Genomic DNA, 20,312 nt, shown 5'->3' with positions numbered 1-20,312 from the left:
AAGTTTAAGTTATTTAGATTTTATTTCAGTTAATGTTTATCTTATTTCAAGCAATGACATTTTTAATGGTTTTAGTTTTAGTTAATGATAATAACGCTGTTGTAATGCTGAGATTTCTTCATGCTGAAACTGCTTTTTTTACATCCTCGGTTAGAGATGTACAATCTTCTTAAATTTTGTAACCAGTAAATGACAGAAAATGTGAGTGATAAAATTTTAACCATGTGTGTATTTTAAATAATAAAATTAAGACAATGTTCAATGATGAGTCTTTACTATAGAGCAAAAACATAATCATTACATATTAACACTGTACAGCAAGAGCAAGATGTATTTTGAATACTCAGTCCAATAAATCTGTAAAATCTGAAGTATTGAAAGGCACATAAAATTCTCAAAAAAGCTTAAACATTTAAAAAGTTAAATCAAAAAAGTATTCCCTGAATGAATAAAATAACTTAATTATAATTAAATAATTGACAAAACAGTTATAACTGTAATCCTCAAACCAGAAGCTGAAAAACTTCCAATTAAAATATTCATGCAAGTAGTTCACTGTATATTATGGTCCAAAAATATTTGCTTTAATTTTTAAAACCATTCTCTGCCTAATGATTTCATTTTAGAATATGAAACGATTAATATTCCAGGATGAGACCAAAATTATTACTGTATTCTGTACAAATTTATTGCATGCCCATTTCTGACCTATACTGAAAAGTGCTTCATTTAACTTCAAATGAACAAGTCGATGTAAAGGAAAAAAAGCATGCAAACCAGAAAAATTAAGACATGTTCTGAGGTGGCACATTTATCCAGACTGTGGGCAATTAGGACAATTAGAACTGGTGTTGTCAGTGGGACTGTCCAGTGCTCTGAGGGTATGTCTGTGACCCTTCCTTAGAAGACGAGTCTGCTGATAGTATTGAAGCCCCCTCCCCCACCCCCACCCGAGGGTCCACAGCTGCCAGGCGGCTCGTTGTCATCAGAACCATTGGGTCGGAATGAACAAGAAGTAGAGGTTGCTTGGAGAGCCCGAGCCCTGGCGTTCAGCTCCTGCTCCTGGAGGGAAAGGAACAAAGGGTTAACTCCATACTCTAATGATAAATAAGAGTGTCCAAGAGCAAGGAAAATGTTTCATATGATTTTGAAAAAAATTTAATTATTGGAATTATCTGAAGTGATTTATTCACTTTGACACACAGTCATGATGGTATTCAGGAGTCCTCTCTATAATATATTCGTTTGTTTTTCTCTTCAATGTTTCTGGAATAAATCAATATAACTCTACAAAACAAATTGGCATTATGCCATTTTAGTTTTTAGGGGAAAAAATAATTGAGGTCAGTAAGAATTTTTGAAATAAATACTTTTTTCAGCAAAGATGCATACGCACTTTTATTTCAAAAATTCTATTTCAAAGAAATGCTGTTTATTTGAACTGTCTATTAATCAAAGAATCCTGAAAAAAAGTTATATTAAGCAAAAATATTAAACAGCACAACCGTTTCCAACTGTGATTATAATAAGACCTTTTTCTTGAGCACCAAATCAGCATATCAGAATGAATTTTGAAAGATCATGTGACACTGAAGACTGCGTAATGATGGTGAAAATTCAGCTTTGCCGTCTCAGGAATGTATTGCATTTTAAAATATATTAAAATAGAAAATATTGTAATATATATATATATATATATATATATATATATATATATATATATATATATATATATATATATATATATATATATATATATATATATATATATATATATATATATATATGTGTGTGTGTGTGTGTGTGGGTGGGTGTTCAGATAAATGCAGCCTTGGTGAACATAACAGACATCATTTAAAAAAAAAAAAAAAAAGACTGACCCCAAACATTTGAATGGTAGTGTATATACAGTCAAACCAAAGATTATTCAGACATTTTTGAAATATTTTGACTAGTGGGTGCAGGACACTATAGTTCATTTATGTAAGTGAGGATAGCAAAATAAAGTAAACCGTGACTGTGATTATACCCAAAAATTACTAGTAAAATTGATTAAATTTGGTACCAAAAATCATTCACTTTAACCTGACAATGTTTTGCTTAAGTGTTATCTGACATAATTAAGATTAATTTTTTGACACAGTTTAACTCTGAGATCTTGTCATTTTTTATTACCATTTTTTAAACTTTAATGAATAAACTGTATTAATGAATGAAATGTTCAAGGTGTCTGAATAAATTTTGGTCTGACTGTATGTAAATCAAATGATAGTGAGGGCCTGTTTGATCATTTCTGGCCTATACTCCAAAAGCACCATAGATAATGTACAATATTCTCACCTGTAGGAAGAGTTTGTTGTCTTTGGTAATGGCATCCATCAGCTCTTTCTGCAGGGGTGGCTCTCCACTCAGTTTTGAGCCATTTACGACTGGCCCTGAATTGCTTGGATGTCCACTGACCTCTTGTTTCCTATAGATCAGGACATAGGCTGTGTCCTTAGGGAAGCGACTGGTGACGTTCTGCAATGATTGAAAGTTTGTAAAAGTCACTCGGCTGTCATTAAACAAGAACCAGTCCGTTGACTTGTGGTCAGGGCACCCCATGTCCTCTTGTGTGGTTGTCGAGTTCTCTGATAGGCTGGAGCTTTCCAGGTTTTTAGGACATGGGTTAGCTACAAGACCATCAGTGCTACTCACATTTCTTCCATACGAGTAGTAGTGACCACTCTCGGAGGACATACCAGAATGCATTACAACAGAACTCAAAACATACGGCACTGACAGCATTTCCAAATTGTTTTTCTTGCTTTTTGTTCTGCTTTCTGTCATCCCCTCCTCTTTCTGAGAAGGCTTGAGCTTTTTAGCTAGATTCTCGCCACTCTCAGGGGAGTCAGATGAGGAAGATGCAGCTGCAGTTGAGGAAGATGAAGCAGAGCTACCGTGTTGGCATAGAGGCAGGCACATGTGCAGAGGAATGCCCACGTTGTCCAGGATCTTGCGACGCACGTGGCAGGTGGCATCGTACGAGAAGCGCAGCAGAGTCAGAATGAGGTACTCAGGTGCCGCCACCACCCGCATGACCTTCTCGGCCCTCTGCAGGGAGGCACAGCGTTCACAGAAATAGCAGTTCTCATTCTCCAGGATTTCTGGAGCCAGGAAATAGTCCACTAAATCGGTCACAGACAGCGTGGGCTCCACCACGGGCATCTCCATCTTGGTTCCTGTACCTTCTTTTACTGAGCCTTCTGAGGATTCACTGCCTCCATTCACTGCCCCTTGGCAGGGTCCCACCGAAGAGGAGCTTTTGTGCTCATCAGTGGGACCATGTGGCTGTGACATCGAGGGGCAGAAGGCAAGAGAGAGGTCCGTAAAAGGCTCCTCTTTTTCTGACAGGCTGTGACACTGCAGGCAACGGATGGCTGTAGAGAGTCTACCACCAAACATACGCTCCACTAGTGTGCGACCATCTCCTTCGGCTACTACAGGATCTGGGTGTGATGGCACATCAGCGACTGGCTGACTTACAGCATTGTGAAGAGTTTCAGCAGAAGTGCTTGCGGATTCAGGTTTTTGGCTGGTCACCTGAAGGGCTGAGAGAGTCTTCTCTTCTTCATGCAACCTTAATATTACACAGGAAAATGAAACAAAACTTTATGGAGACTACGAAATACATGAACTCCCCCTGCTGATGTAAATAAGGAAACACATTGTTATCATTATCATTAGATTTTTAGAGTTGTCAATTAATTGAAATACTCGTTCATGATAAATCTCATATTTTGTAGTTAACAAACTAACTGCTTCAAAACCTTTTAAAGGTGCCCTAGATTCAAAAATTGAATTTATCTTGGCATAGTTAAATAACAAGAGTTCAGTACATGGAAAAGACATACAGTGAGTCTCAAACTCCATTGTTTCCTCCTTCTTATATAAATCTCATTTATATAAACCTCCGAAGAACAGGGGAATCTCAACATAATACTGACTGTTATGTAACAGTCGGGATCATTAATATGTATGACCCCAATATTTGCATATGCCAGCCCATGTTCCCAACATTATGAAAGGCATTAGACAAGGACAGCCAGTGTTAATGTCTGGATGTGCAAAGCTGAATCATCAGACTAGGTAAGCAAGCAAGAACAATAGCGAAAAATGGCAGATGGAGCGATAATAACTGACATGATCCATGATATCATGATATTTTTAGTGATATTTGTAAATTGTCTTTCTAAATGTTTTGTTAACATGTTGCTAATGTACTGTTAAATGTGGTTAAAGTTACCATTGTTTCTTACTGTAATCACGGAGACAAGAGCCGTCGCTATTTTCATTTTTAAACACTTGCAGTCTGTATAATTCATAAACACAAATTCATTCTTTATAAATCTCTCAAACAGTGTAGCATTAGCCGTTAGCCACGGAGCACAGCCTCAAACTCATTCAGAATCAATGTAAACATCAAAATAAACACTGTACTTACGCGATTAGACATGTTGCATGATGAACACTTTGTAAAGATCCATTTTGAGGGTTATATTAGCTGTTTGAACTTTTTTTATGTTGTTTAAGGCAAGCGCGAGCTCTTGGGGCGTGGAGCACCAGATTTAAAGGGCCACACACCCTGAATCGGCTCATTTCTAATGATGCCCCAAAATAGGCAATAAAAAAAATTAATTTAAAAAAATCTATTTGGTATTTTGAGCTGAAACTTCACAGACACATTCAGGGGACACCTTAGACTTATATTACATCTTTTAAAAATAAGTTCTAGGGCACCTTTAAAGGAAAGTCATATTTATATGTTAACACAATATAACAAAACAATCTGCATAAATGTTGTTTCAGTGACATATAGCCCTATTCGGACAGCAGTGTTTCTCATGGAGATGTCTGTAAAAATAAATCACCATGGCTTCTCAGAAATAAAACTCAAGCATTCAGATGATGAATTATTTATGGCAGAAAAGCAATAATTCTGTGATCTTAACAACTGGAAATATGCTTCTCACATATCTCTTAAAATGATGGAGGTCATTTTAAAAATGTAGAAATTAAACAACCTCTTATTTACATAAGGTAAACATTTCACCTATCTACTTAGTCGACTGGTATTATATTATTAAATTTTATTGCATTCTTGTTGCAGCCATAGTAAATTTCAGAAGTTTACATTATTTTGTTTAATTTTTTCTTTCAGTAATTCAGTAATAAGTGTGTCCATATTTAAAATGCAAGCACATTACTGTGAAGCACAACAGAATGGTGTTTTCCAGTGGTCAATCCAAGACTTGAATTGATCCCTTCTTGTAAACTAAGATGTGGATTCAGATAGTGTCTGGGAATTTTTTTATGCAGGTGGAGTGAGGAAAACACAGACATTCTGGATGTCAATAAATTCACAGATTTGCCGCTGTAAATCTAAAAATTACCTTACGTCCCCATGAGACAAATAACTGTCAATTGCAATTACTGTCAGACAACTTTGCCCAGACTTTATGGACTTATACATGTACAGCTTGTTTTGCAGCTGACCTGCTGTCCTTTGACATTATTCTCATTAATGTTTGAACAAATTAATGTGTGTTTTCATCCCATCTAGGTTTTTAATAAATAAGATTTTCGTTACAAGGGACATTTTTTCAATAATTCCTGATCATATAACAGAATAAATCTTTAATGTCAAATTCAATTAATGTGTTAAACAGCCCTTTCTTTGTTTTGAAAAACTGTTTCAAAATCAGCTCAGTTCTGTGTTAAGTATTGGCATTTACAACAAAACTGCATGCCTAGAGTATAACACATCAGCATAATAATTTGCAGGAATAACTATCTTTCTTTTAATTATGGGAAAGGATTCTGTTGCTATTTTCTGAGTTTACCTGTCCAAAAGAAAGCGCAAATACTCTGAGCAGTCTTGCTGGGATCCGGCTGTAAACCATGGGGGTCGAGAAACCTCCAAAAAACTCCTTGGCGAATATGCTGCTCTCTGGTGGGCATATAAAATGATAAATAGTCACTAGCAGGTACTTTTAATACTCTCATTTAAGAAACAGAAAGCACACCTACCCAGCAGTGCTGAGTTCTGCAACATTCTGAAACAAACAGACAGAAAACAAACCTGTGTGTGGGCCAAGAAGGCAAATAGAAGCTGGAGTTTTTTCATGAGACTGTTGCTGCCATTCAAATGCAGAGACATAACATGTCGCCTGAAACTTTTAAGGAGAGACTGTTAGCGCTGAGAAATATCTTGCATTTAAAAAAAAATATACTGTAAATATTTAAATGCTTGAGAGTTATTTTATTATACATTATAACATTGTGTTTACATGCAATCATTAAAAAAATGTAATTACATGTACTGGTTATAGCATTGGGAGAATGTTAATCACAGTTGGATTAATTACAGTAGTCAAATTGATTCACAGATCAGATAATATGCAATAGATTTTAAACTTACTCTGTAGCCATAAATAAAATTTGGATGATGCTGTTCATGTAGCACGTGTTGCCCAGATTTACAAGTCCCGTCTTCCCCGTTTCTGATTTGCCAGTGATCTTGAGCAGGCCTGAGGCAAATGAATTTGACTGAGAGGTCCAGGCACTTTGGTTCAGGACAAATTTGATCTTCTCCTCACTAGGTTTAGACAGGTCCTACAGCAGAACCAGAGGTGGATATAGAATAGATGAAGCATAGAAATACAGTACTGCTCAAAAGTTTGCATTCAGTAAGCTTCTTTTTTTTTTTTTAAAGAAATTAATACATTTATTCAGAAAGGATGCATTTAATTGAGCAAAAGTAACATTATTTATGTTACAAAAGATTTCCATTTTAAATAAGTGCTGTTCTTTCAAACTTTCTATTAATTAAAGAATCCTAAAAAATATTAAGCGGCCAACAGAAATGTTTCTTGAGCAGCAAATCAGCATATTACAATGAAGGATCATGAGCCTTTACAGGAATAAATTACATTTTAAAATATATTAAAATAGAAAAAAGTTATTTTAAATTGTAATCATATTTCACAATATTATGTTTTTATTGTATTTTTCATCAAATAAATGCAGCCTTGGTGAGCGTAAGAAATTTTCAAACTTTCAAAAACCTTACAGAACCAAACAGTATAAAATTAGTTCTTACACACAAACACAAAATGTTAAATAACTGCAGTGATACATATAACATGTCCTTTGTTTTACATACTTAAGATATAGATTGGGAATCTTTGGTTTAATCACTTGAATTAACTTACTTTAATGGATTCAAGAATGCTGTCATAGAGGTCTGGGAAGCCAGAATATTGGTACATCATGCAGTGGATGAGTTCTGCGAACTGCAGCAGGAAGGTTTTACTGTTGGGAAGGCCATCACTCTTCAAAGACTTCACAAGCGGGACTATATGAGGGACCACCTGGTATAAATGAGAGGGTTAACATAATTCATATCACATTGAAAAGCACTACAAATATTTAAAATGTTCTAATTCATTTGATACAATATTAACATAAAGTAAAATAAGATATTTATTAATACATAATATAATAACCATATTCTTGAAGAATCAAAGTAAGCTATGAATGTTTAATTAGGCTTTGAGCCCTTATAAATGGTTTCTCTCTTTTTAGCACATAGAATTTTTTTGAGGTGGAAAAAGTGAAGCAATGTTTTGGTGAGTTCTAGTTTATGGTGGCCTTACTAAGTGGAAGGCTTCAGGAGAGTGCTGGAAACTAAGCAGCATGTGTGAAAGAACCACCAGCGCTCCCTGTCTCACAATGGGATACCAGAGACGATTAAAGACCTGCAAACAAACAAACACACATTCATACACATAAACACACAGAAAAGTCTTAGGTATCAAAGATACCTAAGAAAAATGGTTAATGTCCTCAAACAATCATTTAGTCATTAGTCATTTAGCAGACGCTTTTCTCCAAAGCGACTTACAAATGAGAACAGTAGAAGCAATCAAATTAACATGAGCGCAACAGTATGCAAGTGCCGTGTCAAGTCCCAGTTATTCCAGCAAAGGGCTTGTAGCAAGAAAAAGTGCTATTCTGATCTAATCAATCTCCTTTTTGGAGATTCTAATTTGGCAGGTACTCTAATGCAGGTGTTGCTCTTTAAATATGTGACTTTGAAAGCTCTTTTATAAGTAAATACACACAAACCTGTTCAATTTTGAGAAGAGTGACATCTATGAGAATGGTGAACTTTTGAACAGCAGCAAGTCCCTTCAATAAAGCAATGACCCAGGTGTCCACATGATTGGCTAGAGGCCAGGACAACCAGTCAATCATCCTAAAAATAAAAAAAAAAAGAGAGAGAAAACAGGGTCAGGACAGGCAACATAAAAACCTTACATAACAGTAACAGCACCACAGAAAAGAAAATGGCAAAATTCTGACCTCAACATTCAACAACAAACCAACCACTACTCATTTAAAATCTGTTAAGCCGTTACAGACACTACACTCTTTCCAAATGACTTGCATAAATGCAATTACCACATGCTCAAAGTGCAAAAGTAGTAGAGAAAACAACATGATGGCAGTTGGATAAAGGGCTTAGTCTTTTAAATGGACACAAAAGCACTATTCACAAGCTTTACACAGCACACACACAGAGTCTGACCTGCAGAGCGCTTGTGTCATACTGGCATCTTTAACATTCTGGTCAGTTGTGAGGCTTTTGATAAGGACTGTGATCATTTGCAGAGGGATATGCTGGACCAGGCTTGCTAGAGCAATGGAAGGTTCAAATGAAGGATCTGAAATGATAAACACATTGTGCAGTGATATGAGGGAGCATTGAATATGATTTCATATTTTGATGCATATAACATATTTAGGATTTTTCAAAGGGTCGTATCATATATTTATTTATTTTTCACTAAGGTCCACTTAGGTTTCTAAATCCTTTGCTCCAAAAACAGTTTTTCAAGGCCATTTTACTCCCTCTCTGACCATTAAAACTGAATGTCTTATTTTGCATCAGTGCACTCCTTTTTGACATTGTTTCAAAATGCATACCAACAAACTATAACATATTTCAGAACAACTATATTTATTATAAAAAAAAAAGAGTTTATTTTCTACACGCAAATGCATAGTGTGATTCAGATTTACCAGTGTTGTGAAAAATTAATATTCTGCACTTCACAGAGCCATCTCTTATTATTATTATTATATTTAGACTCATATTTCTTAAGAAGATTATCTATGGTTTGACTGATGTCTACTTAACTAAAAGTAACCCCTGAGATTTAATATTTTGATAATTTACAAAGACATTCACATTTTCATGGTTCTCTGATGCTGATTAATGGTCACATGATATGCAGCTAAACAAAATATTTAATCTTTATTTTTAAGTGCATTTGGATTGTTTTTATATTAAAATCATAATTATTTTACTTATTTTAAAAAAGCCACTTTAGGAAACCCTAAATTAGATGTAGAAAAAAAAAATCAACATTTTAACTTGACATCTCATATCCTTACAAAGATAATTTCACCCAAAAATTAAAAAAACCTGTCATCATGTACTCACCTGTATCTATATGTCTATTTTATGGTGTTTTCACATACTCTTTAAAGCTACATCTCCATTCATTCTAATTTCATGCAAAAGAGCTAGAAAAAAGTCATACAAGGTTGAAACGACATGAGGGTGAGAACATACTAACAGAATTTTAATTTTTGGATGAACTATTCCCTTAACTTAATATATCATCATGAGAGGAATCAGAGCTTATTGACCTGTGGATGAGATGATGGCAAACACCTCCTGCAGTGACGGTAGCAGCGTGGCCGGCTCAGCCTTCCAGATGCCCTGCAGCAATGCACTCACCCTGGTCACTTGGCTCACATACTCCCGCAACTCCCGCTCTTCAGTGGCAGGACTGTGAAAGTAAGCAAAGGTGCGCACAAGCTGCTGACAGAAAAGAACTCCTGCCTTCTCTCGTGGGACGCACTGAGGGAAGTCCGTCAGTATGGTGGCCAGCTTGGCACAGGTTGCTGGTTCTGGCCGTTCACAGATGATGCGTAGGACCTCCGTCTGTAGGAGCGGTGCCAACTCTAACACAGCCGGGCAGCTGATGAGCAGTCGGAGAGAACCGTGAAGGAAGTCCAAGATGGCAGGGTCTCTGCAGTCTAAAGAGCCGTAGCCCTGCTGAAGGAGACCAAGCACATACTCCTTACTGAAGAAGCGGGCAAACTCATCGCGATGGTAGCGTGCGTATGCTTCTTGCACTTGGAGTCCAACCTGTCGCTGAAAAGCATCCTCACCCTGGAGGATAAAGCGGGTGGTGAGGTGGTACAAGGCCTGGCACTGCTCCTCTGTCACCTCCTTTTCTGCAGCCTCCATCACTTTTTTCACAATAGCCCGTTTGACAGTCAAAGGATGGGAGGAGCTCACTAGTGCCTCCAAAATCTTATCCATGGTTGGACTGTATTGCACCACAGGAAAGGTGAGGAAAGCCAAATGATCTGTAACTTAGATGAGAGAATGGTTTTACCCAAAAGAGTATGCTGTTATTTTAGTGCAATTCCTGATTTTCTCAAATTAAAGATCCTTGTGTAGTCATTTTTTCAAATAATAACAATAATATTAAAAAATAGATCAATTCTTAGTAGAACTTGAACTATATACCTGCCTGTACACTAAAAAAAGAACTGTTGGTTTAACTTAAAAAAGCAAGTTACCTGGTTGCCTTCAAATTATACAATTGATTTAATTAACAGAAACTTATTTGTTATTTGAACCACATTAATTATCCAAGTTGATTTGACAAAAGAAAAAATGCTGTAATATACGTTTTTGGAATAATAAATTCAGTAACATCAGATGAAAAAAATAAATAAAATAAAATAAATAAAATCAAAAAAATGTCTTCTGACCAAAAAAGTTATTTAAGTTTCTTTTTAAATTATTCAAAATGGTTACACAGTAAACTATAAACTTGCCAAGTATAATGACAGTAGTATTTCACCAATTGCTCCTTTTGTCACCACTTTTAAAGAAAGAAACAATTACCCTCTTCTTGTGGAATTGTGTTTATTGCAGCATAATTTGTAAAAACATTTGTTTTTTGAGACACTTCTCATAATGTTTATAATTATTTTAATGCTATTCCTTGCAAAATTTTACATTTATAAAATGTACAATTTTATAGAAAAATGCATTTTTTTTATTCTCAAAGATGTGATATATATTTGAAAATATATTAGAATTTTTTAAAGAACTAAAATAAAAATTCAATTGCTTGTAATATTCTTTTATGTTGTAATATATCTATAATATAATACACATCATTTAAGAATTTGATGTATTCTAACTCTCTTAGAAAATTGTCTTTATGCTTGTAAATGTTTTAAATTGTTTTATTAGTTCAAAAGACAATATGAACATTCACATGAAATGACTAAAGGCAGGGGCAGAGCCAGGGGTGGCCGTGGCCACCCTTGGCCTAAGCTTGGCTACCCCTTTGGCCACCCTGCTCACAACGGCTGTTTCTGTGAGACGTGAGACTTGAAGGCTGTAGGCTAACTGTAGGCTATATTACTCACTGTAGGCTATATTACTCACTGTAGGCTGTATTACTCACTGTAGACTATATTACTCACTGTAGGCTGTATTACTCACTGTAGGCTGTATTACTCACTGTAGGCTGTATTACTCACTGTAGGCTATATTACTCACTGTAGGCTGTATTACTCACTGTAGGCTGTATTACTCACTGTAGGCTGTATTACTCACTGTAGGCTGTATTACTCACTGTAGGCTGTATTACTCACTGTAGGCTGTATTACTCACTGTAGGCTGTATTACTCACTGTAGGCTGTATTACTCACTGTAGGCTGTATTACTCACTGTAGGCTGTATTACTCACTGTAGGCTGTATTACTCACTGTAGGCTGTATTACTCACTGTAGGCTGTATTACTCACTGTAGGCTGTATTACTCACTGTAGGCTGTATTACTCACTGTAGGCTGTATTACTCACTGTAGGCTGTATTACTCACTGTAGGCTGTATTACTCACTGTAGGCTGTATTACTCACTGTAGGCTGTATTACTCACTGTAGGTTGTATTACTCACTGTAGGCTGTATTACTCACTGTAGGCTGTATTAATCACTGTTACTCACTGTAGGTTGTATTACTCACTGTAGGCTGTATTACTCACTGTAGGTTGTATTACTCACTGTAGGCTGTATTACTCACTGTTACTCACTGTAGGCTGTATTACTCACTGTAGGTTGTATTACTCACTGTAGGCTGTATTACTCACTGTTACTCACTGTAGGCTGTATTACTCACTGTAGGCTGTATTACTCACTGTTACTCACTGTAGGCTGTATTACTCACTGTAGGCTGTATTACTCACTGTTACTCACTGTAGGCTGTATTACTCACTGTAGGCTGTATTACTCACTGTAGGCTGTATTACTCACTGTAGGCTGTATTACTCACTGTAGGCTGTATTACTCACTGTTACTCACTGTAGGCTGTATTACTCACTGTAGGCTGTATTACTCACTGTAGGCTGTATTACTCACTGTAGGCTGTATTACTCACTGTAGGCTGTATTACTCACTGTAGGCTGTATTACTCACTGTAGGCTGTATTACTCACTGTAGGCTGTATTACTCACTGTAGGCTGTATTACTCACTGTGTTACTCACTGTACTCACTGTAGGCTGTATTACTCACTGTAGGCTTGTATTACTCACTGTAGGCTGTATTACTCACTGTTACTCACTGTACTCACTGTAGGCTGTATTACTCACTGTAGGCTGTATTACTCACTGTAGGCTTTATTACTCACTGTAGGCTGTATTACTCACTGTAGGCTTTATTACTCACTGTAGGCTTTATTACTCACTGTAGGCTGTATTACTCACTGTAGGCTGTATTACTCACTGTAGGCTTTATTACTCACTGTAGGCTGTATTACTCACTGTAGGCTGTATTACTCACTGTAGGCTGTATTACTCACTGTAGGCTGTATTACTCACTGTAGGCTGTATTACTCACTGTAGGCTGTATTACTCACTGTAGGCTGTATTACTCACTGTAGGCTGTATTACTCACTGTAGGCTGTATTACTCACTGTAGGCTGTATTACTCACTGTAGGCTGTATTACTCACTGTAGGCTGTATTACTCACTGTTACTCACTGTAGGCTGTATTACTCACTGTAGGCTGTATTACTCACTGTAGGCTGTATTACTCACTGTAGGCTGTATTACTCACTGTAGGCTGTATTACTCACTGTAGGCTGTATTACTCACTGTAGGCTGTATTACTCACTGTAGGCTGTATTACTCACTGTAGGCTGTATTACTCACTGTAGGCTGTATTACTCACTGTAGGCTGTATTACTCACTGTAGGCTGTATTACTCACTGTAGGCTGTATTACTCACTGTAGGCTGTATTACTCACTGTAGGCTGTATTACTCACTGTAGGCTGTATTACTCACTGTAGGCTGTATTACTCACTGTAGGCTGTATTACTCACTGTAGGCTGTATTACTCACTGTAGGCTGTATTACTCACTGTAGGCTGTATTACTCACTGTAGGCTCTATTACTCACTGTAGGCTGTATTACTCACTGTAGGTTGTATTACTCACTGTAGGTTGTATTACTCACTGTAGGCTGTATTACTCACTGTTACTCACTGTAGGCTGTATTACTCACTGTTACTCACTGTAGGTTGTATTACTCACTGTAGGCTGTATTACTCACTGTAGGCTGTATTACTCACTGTAGGCTGTATTACTCACTGTAGGCTGTATTACTCACTGTTACTCACTGTAGGCTGTATTACTCACTGTAGGCTGTCACTGTACTGTACTCACTGTAGGCTGTATTACTCACTGTAGGCTGTATTACTCACTGTACTCACTGTAGCTGTATTACTCACTGTAGGCTGTATTACTCACTGTTACTCACTGTAGGCTGTATTACTCACTGTAGGCTGTATTACTCACTGTAGGCTGTATTACTCACTGTAGGCTGTATTACTCACTGTAGGCTGTATTACTCACTGTAGGCTGTATTACTCACTGTAGGCTGTATTACTCACTGTTACTCACTGTAGGCTGTATTACTCACTGTAGGCTGTATTACTCACTGTAGGCTGTATTACTCACTGTAGGCTGTATTACTCACTGTAGGCTGTATTACTCACTGTAGGCTGTATTACTCACTGTTACTCACTGTAGGCTGTATTACTCACTGTAGGCTGTATTACTCACTGTAGGCTGTATTACTCACTGTAGGCTGTATTACTCACTGTAGGCTGTATTACTCACTGTTACTCACTGTAGGCTGTATTACTCACTGTAGGCTGTATTACTCACTGTAGGCTGTATTACTCACTGTAGGCTGTATTACTCACTGTAGGCTGTATTACTCACTGTAGGCTGTATTACTCACTGTAGGCTGTATTACTCACTGTAGGCTGTATTACTCACTGTAGGCTGTATTACTCACTGTAGGCTGTATTACTCACTGTAGGCTGTATTACTCACTGTAGGCTGTATTACTCACTGTAGGCTGTATTACTCACTGTTACTCACTGTAGGCTGTATTACTCACTGTAGGCTGTATTACTCACTGTAGGCTGTATTACTCACTGTAGGTTACTCACTGTAGGCTGTATTACTCACTGTTACTCACTGTAGGCTGTATTACTCACTGTAGGCTGTATTACTCACTGTAGGCTGTATTACTCACTGTAGGCTGTATTACTCACTGTAGGCTGTATTACTCACTGTAGGCTCACTGTAGGCTGTATTACTCACTGTAGGCTGTATTACTCACTGTAGGCTGTATTACTCACTGTAGGCTGTATTACTCACTGTAGGCTATATTACTCACTGTAGGCTGTATTACTCACTGTAGGCTGTATTACTCACTGTAGGCTGTATTACTCACTGTAGGCTGTATTACTCACTGTAGGCTGTATTACTCACTGTAGGCTGTATTACTCACTGTAGGCTGTATTACTCACTGTAGGCTGTATTACTCACTGTAGGCTGTATTACTCACTGTTACTCACTGTAGGCTGTATTACTCACTGTAGGCTGTATTACTCACTGTAGGCTGTATTACTCACTGTAGGCTTTATTACTCACTGTAGGCTGTATTACTCACTGTTACTCACTGTAGGCTGTATTACTCACTGTAGGCTGTATTACTCACTGTTACTCACTGTAGGCTGTATTACTCACTGTAGGCTGTATTACTCACTGTTACTCACTGTAGGCTGTATTACTCACTGTAGGCTGTATTACTCACTGTTACTCACTGTAGGCTGTATTACTCACTGTAGGCTGTATTACTCACTGTAGGCTGTATTACTCACTGTAGGCTGTATTACTCACTGTAGGCTGTATTACTCACTGTAGGCTGTATTACTCACTGTTACTCACTGTAGGCTGTATTACTCACTGTAGGCTGTATTACTCACTGTAGGCTGTATTACTCACTGTAGGCTGTATTACTCACTGTAGGCTGTATTACTCACTGTAGGCTGTATTACTCACTGTAGGCTGTATTACTCACTGTAGGCTGTATTACTCACTGTAGGCTGTATTACTCACTGTAGGCTGTATTACTCACTGTAGGCTGTATTACTCACTGTAGGCTGTATTACTCACTGTTACTCACTGTAGGCTGTATTACTCACTGTAGGCTGTATTACTCACTGTAGGCTGTATTACTCACTGTAGGCTGTATTACTCACTGTAGGCTGTATTACTCACTGTAGGCTGTATTACTCACTGTAGGCTGTATTACTCACTGTTACTCACTGTAGGCTGTATTACTCACTGTAGGCTGTATTACTCACTGTAGGCTGTATTACTCACTGTAGGCTGTATTACTCACTGTAGGCTGTATTACTCACTGTAGGCTGTATTACTCACTGTAGGCTGTATTACTCACTGTAGGCTGTATTACTCACTGTAGGCTGTATTACTCACTGTAGGCTGTATTACTCACTGTAGGCTGTATTACTCACTGTAGGCTGTATTACTCACTGTAGGCTGTATTACTCACTGTAGGCTGTATTACTCACTGTAGGCTGTATTACTCACTGTTACTCACTGTAGGCTGTATTACTCACTGTAGGCTGTATTACTCACTGTTACTCACTGTAGGCTGTATTACTCACTGTAGGCTGTATTACTCACTGTAGGCTGTATTACTCACTGTAGGCTGTATTACTCACTGTTACTCACTGTAGGCTGTATTACTCACTGTAGGCTGTATTACTCACTGTAGGCTGTATTACTCACTGTAGGCTGTATTACTCACTGTAGGCTGTATTACTCACTGTAGGCTGTATTACTCACTGTAGGCTGTATTACTCACTGTTACTCACTGTAGGCTGTATTACTCACTGTAGGCTGTATTACTCACTGTAGGCTGTATTACTCACTGTTACTCACTGTAGGCTGTATTACTCACTGTAGGCTGTATTACTCACTGTAGGCTGTATTACTCACTGTAGGCTGTATTACTCACTGTTACTCACTGTAGGCTGTATTACTCACTGTAGGCTGTATTACTCACTGTAGGCTGTATTACTCACTGTAGGCTGTATTACTCACTGTAGGCTGTATTACTCACTGTAGGCTGTATTACTCACTGTTACTCACTGTAGGCTGTATTACTCACTGTAGGCTGTATTACTCACTGTTACTCACTGTAGGCTGTATTACTCACTGTAGGCTGTATTACTCACTGTAGGCTGTATTACTCACTGTAGGCTGTATTACTCACTGTTACTCACTGTAGGCTGTATTACTCACTGTAGGCTGTATTACTCACTGTAGGCTGTATTACTCACTGTAGGCTGTATTACTCACTGTAGGCTGTATTACTCACTGTAGGCTGTATTACTCACTGTTACTCACTGTAGGCTGTATTACTCACTGTAGGCTGTATTACTCACTGTAGGCTGTATTACTCACTGTAGGCTGTATTACTCACTGTAGGCTGTATTACTCACTGTAGGCTGTATTACTCACTGTAGGCTGTATTACTCACTGTTACTCACTGTAGGCTGTATTACTCACTGTAGGTTGTATTACTCACTGTAGGCTGTATTACTCACTGTAGGCTGTATTACTCACTGTAGGCTGTATTACTCACTGTATCTCACTGTACGTTGTATTACTCACTGTTACTCACTGTAGGCTGTATTATTCACTGTAGGTTGTATTACTCACTGTAGGCTGTATTACTCACTGTAGGCTTTATTACTCACTGTAGGCTTTATTACTCACTGTTACTCACTGTAGGCTGTATTACTCACTGTAGGCTGTATTACTCACTGTTCTGTAGGCTGTATTACTCACTGTAGGCTGTATTACTCACTGTAGGCTGTATTACTCACTGTAGGCTGTATTACTCACTGTAGGCTGTATTACTCACTGTAGGCTGTATTACTCACTGTAGGCTGTATTACTCACTGTAGGCTGTATTACTCACTGTAGGCTGTATTACTCACTGTAGGCTGTATTACTCACTGTAGGCTGTATTACTCACTGTAGGCTGTATTACTCACTGTTACTCACTGTAGGCTGTATTACTCACTGTAGGCTGTATTACTCACTGTAGGCTGTATTACTCACTGTAGGCTGTATTACTCACTGTTACTCACTGTAGGATGTATTACTCACTGTTACTCACTGTAGGCTGTATTACTCACTGTAGGCTGTATTACTCACTGTAGGCTGTATTACTCACTGTAGGCTGTATTACTCACTGTTACTCACTGTAGGCTGTATTACTCACTGTTACTCACTGTAGGCTGTATTACTCACTGTAGGCTGTATTACTCACTGTAGGCTGTATTACTCACTGTTACTCACTGTAGGCTGTATTACTCACTGTAGGCTGTATTACTCACTGTTACTCACTGTAGGCTGTATTACTCACTGTAGGCTGTATTACTCACTGTTACTCACTGTAGGCTGTATTACTCACTGTAGGCTGTATTACTCACTGTTACTCACTGTAGGCTGTATTACTCACTGTAGGCTGTATTACTCACTGTAGGCTGTATTACTCACTGTAGGCTGTATTACTCACTGTAGGCTGTATTACTCACTGTTACTCACTGTAGGCTGTATTACTCACTGTAGGCTGTATTACTCACTGTTACTCACTGTAGGCTGTATTACTCACTGTAGGCTGTATTACTCACTGTTACTCACTGTAGGCTGTATTACTCACTGTTACTCACTGTAGGCTGTATTACTCACTGTAGGCTGTATTACTCACTGTAGGCTGTATTACTCACTGTAGGCTGTATTACTCACTGTAGGCTGTATTACTCACTGTAGGCTGTATTACTCACTGTTACTCACTGTAGGCTGTATTACTCACTGTTACTCACTGTAGGCTGTATTACTCACTGTAGGCTGTATTACTCACTGTTACTCACTGTAGGCTGTATTACTCACTGTAGGCTTTATTACTCACTGTAGGCTGTATTACTCACTGTAGGCTGTATTACTCACTGTAGGCTGTATTACTCACTGTTACTCACTGTAGGCTATATTACTCACTACTCGCAAAAGAACAAGCATACATCATCCTAGTTCTGTTGTCAATTAAGTCATTAAAAATGTATCACATTTAAATGCATAAAAAAATTACATTCTGGCATTTATGTGCTGTTGACTTCTGCTTCTGCATCGTGTAAATGGGAATTCAAAAGAGAACACATTTTTTCCTTTTTCCTACTTTTGCAATGATTTATTTTGACAATGTAGAAACCTAAACATTTGGTGTTTACTTTTTCGGTTAGTTTTTGAAACAGACAAACTCAGAATTGTTGAACAGTTCATTTATTATACATAAATTCAATGAAGGTTTAAAAAAATCTTTGAACTAGTCTTTAAACTAGTTATCTGCATGTCTAATTATTATTATTATTTTAAATAGTCAAATTCACTCAGCCTTCCATGATCTAATTCACTGACTAAATTACAAATTAAGAACAACCTAACTGTGTTCAGTTGTGTTGTAGGCACAGTCCAGTAGGCTACATTATAGTCAGACTAATTTTTTTCTTAAAATAATGAAGATTTCTGTGCCACTCTAGATTGGTTGCTGGCCCCTGCCTGGCCACCCATATGAAAAAATCCAGACTGAAGGATGTTTAAATTAAAGTAGTGTGTCTATAGCACTCCTAAAAATGACAAATCCGCTTACATGATGGAAAACTTGCTAATAATATATAATTTTTCTTAGTTATGTAAACAATGTCTTTCTTAAAAAAAAAAATAAAAAAAAAGAACTATTACAAATGTGTATTTATCGTGTTATTCACCTACAGAGTATTCTAGAAAAAAACAGTACCGTAAGCTCTCGACAAACATCACAAGTGTTTCTCTGAAGCTGTCATTAAGATAAAGCTACCTGCTAACTATTCTGCTAGCTAGCTTTGCTAATACAAAGAGTAGCAATGAATTAAAACATCTAACGTTAGTAGCACGAAACACTAAAAAAAAAAAAAACGAAAAAGAAAAAACAGCACCCACCGTTTATAGGTTAAATATTTCATTTCTTTCTATCGACAATATCACCAGCTAAGTGGCTAACTCAGAAATCGAAACAAAGCAGATACACACAAATGCCACAGCACTGACTTGGCAAAAACAAATATTACTTTCCTGTCCTTACTCAAAGACGAAAACAACCACCGACACTCACCAGATTAAGTCATTCCGAAAATGTCTTGGTGTAGAAATGGAAATAAATCACAATAGAGGATGAAATCTATATATTTTCAGCAGATTAATGTTGTGAGCTGTTTGGTTAACTGCGACCTCTTTCAGTCAGCTGTTGAAACACACACGTCATCTGAATGCGCGCGACTGATGTCAGGACCCACATTCAGAGCCGCGTACTAGCAAAGAGCAAACTACTCTCACTACTTTCTGCCATAGAAACTGATGTGGTAAAAGTAGTACGAGTAGTGTAGGCCACTATTATGCGTTTCCGAATTCAGCAATAAAATGTTATTTCTTTCTGACAGAATAAACTGTCCATTTCATTCAAGAAACGATCTTCTTTTCAAATGGACTTCTTCAGTCCCTCCATTTAAAAAAAAAAACAAATATTCTTATGTTGAGTATTATAGTATATTCATTAATCAATTACTGTTAATAAATATGAATAATCATTACAATTAATTATAAGCCTACAAATAAATTCAATAAAATGAAAAGAATACATTTAATAATTACTTTTGACTTTTCTTAAAGTCAAAGATGGCTTACTAGG

At 37.4% G+C, this 20,312-nt stretch overlaps 1 protein-coding gene across 2 annotated transcripts; it reads right to left on the bottom strand.

The window, feature by feature from the left end:
* Positions 1–314: 314 nt before the first annotated feature.
* usp38 (ubiquitin specific peptidase 38) lies at positions 315–19,876 on the bottom strand. 2 transcript variants are annotated; one of them, XM_067404525.1, is made up of 11 exons: positions 19,740–19,876; positions 9,760–10,494; positions 8,633–8,768; positions 8,170–8,299; positions 7,698–7,799; positions 7,254–7,412; positions 6,461–6,654; positions 6,122–6,215; positions 5,883–5,989; positions 2,341–3,619; positions 315–1,062 (listed from the first exon to the last, which is right to left on the bottom strand). In XM_067404525.1, the coding sequence occupies exons 2-11, from the start codon at positions 10,439–10,441 to the stop codon at positions 901–903; spliced, it is 3,045 nt and encodes a 1,014-aa protein (XP_067260626.1). In that variant the 5' UTR covers positions 10,442–10,494; positions 19,740–19,876; the 3' UTR covers positions 315–900. The 2 variants fall into 2 exon arrangements, with proteins under 2 accessions (XP_067260626.1, XP_067260627.1); XM_067404526.1 differs by having other exon boundaries at positions 9,760–10,488.
* Positions 19,877–20,312: the final 436 nt, after the last annotated feature.

Source organism: Chanodichthys erythropterus, chromosome 12 (assembly GCF_024489055.1).
Source record: "Chanodichthys erythropterus isolate Z2021 chromosome 12, ASM2448905v1, whole genome shotgun sequence".
Taxonomy (NCBI): domain Eukaryota; kingdom Metazoa; phylum Chordata; class Actinopteri; order Cypriniformes; family Xenocyprididae; genus Chanodichthys; species Chanodichthys erythropterus.
Note: the sequence above shows the minus strand (reverse complement) of the source record. Positions and strands in the feature narration are given on the sequence as shown.

Coding starts and splice junctions, on each gene's coding strand:
- usp38 (XM_067404525.1), bottom strand. CDS start 10,441: ATGGATAAGATTTTGGAGGCACTAGTGAGCTCCTCCCATCCTTTGACT. Junction 8,300..8,632: donor ATGACACAAGCGCTCTGCAG/GTCAGACTCTGT, acceptor TTTTATTTTTAG/GATGATTGACTGGTTGTCCT. Junction 7,800..8,169: donor CTCTTCTCAAAATTGAACAG/GTTTGTGTGTAT, acceptor GTTTGTTTGCAG/GTCTTTAATCGTCTCTGGTA.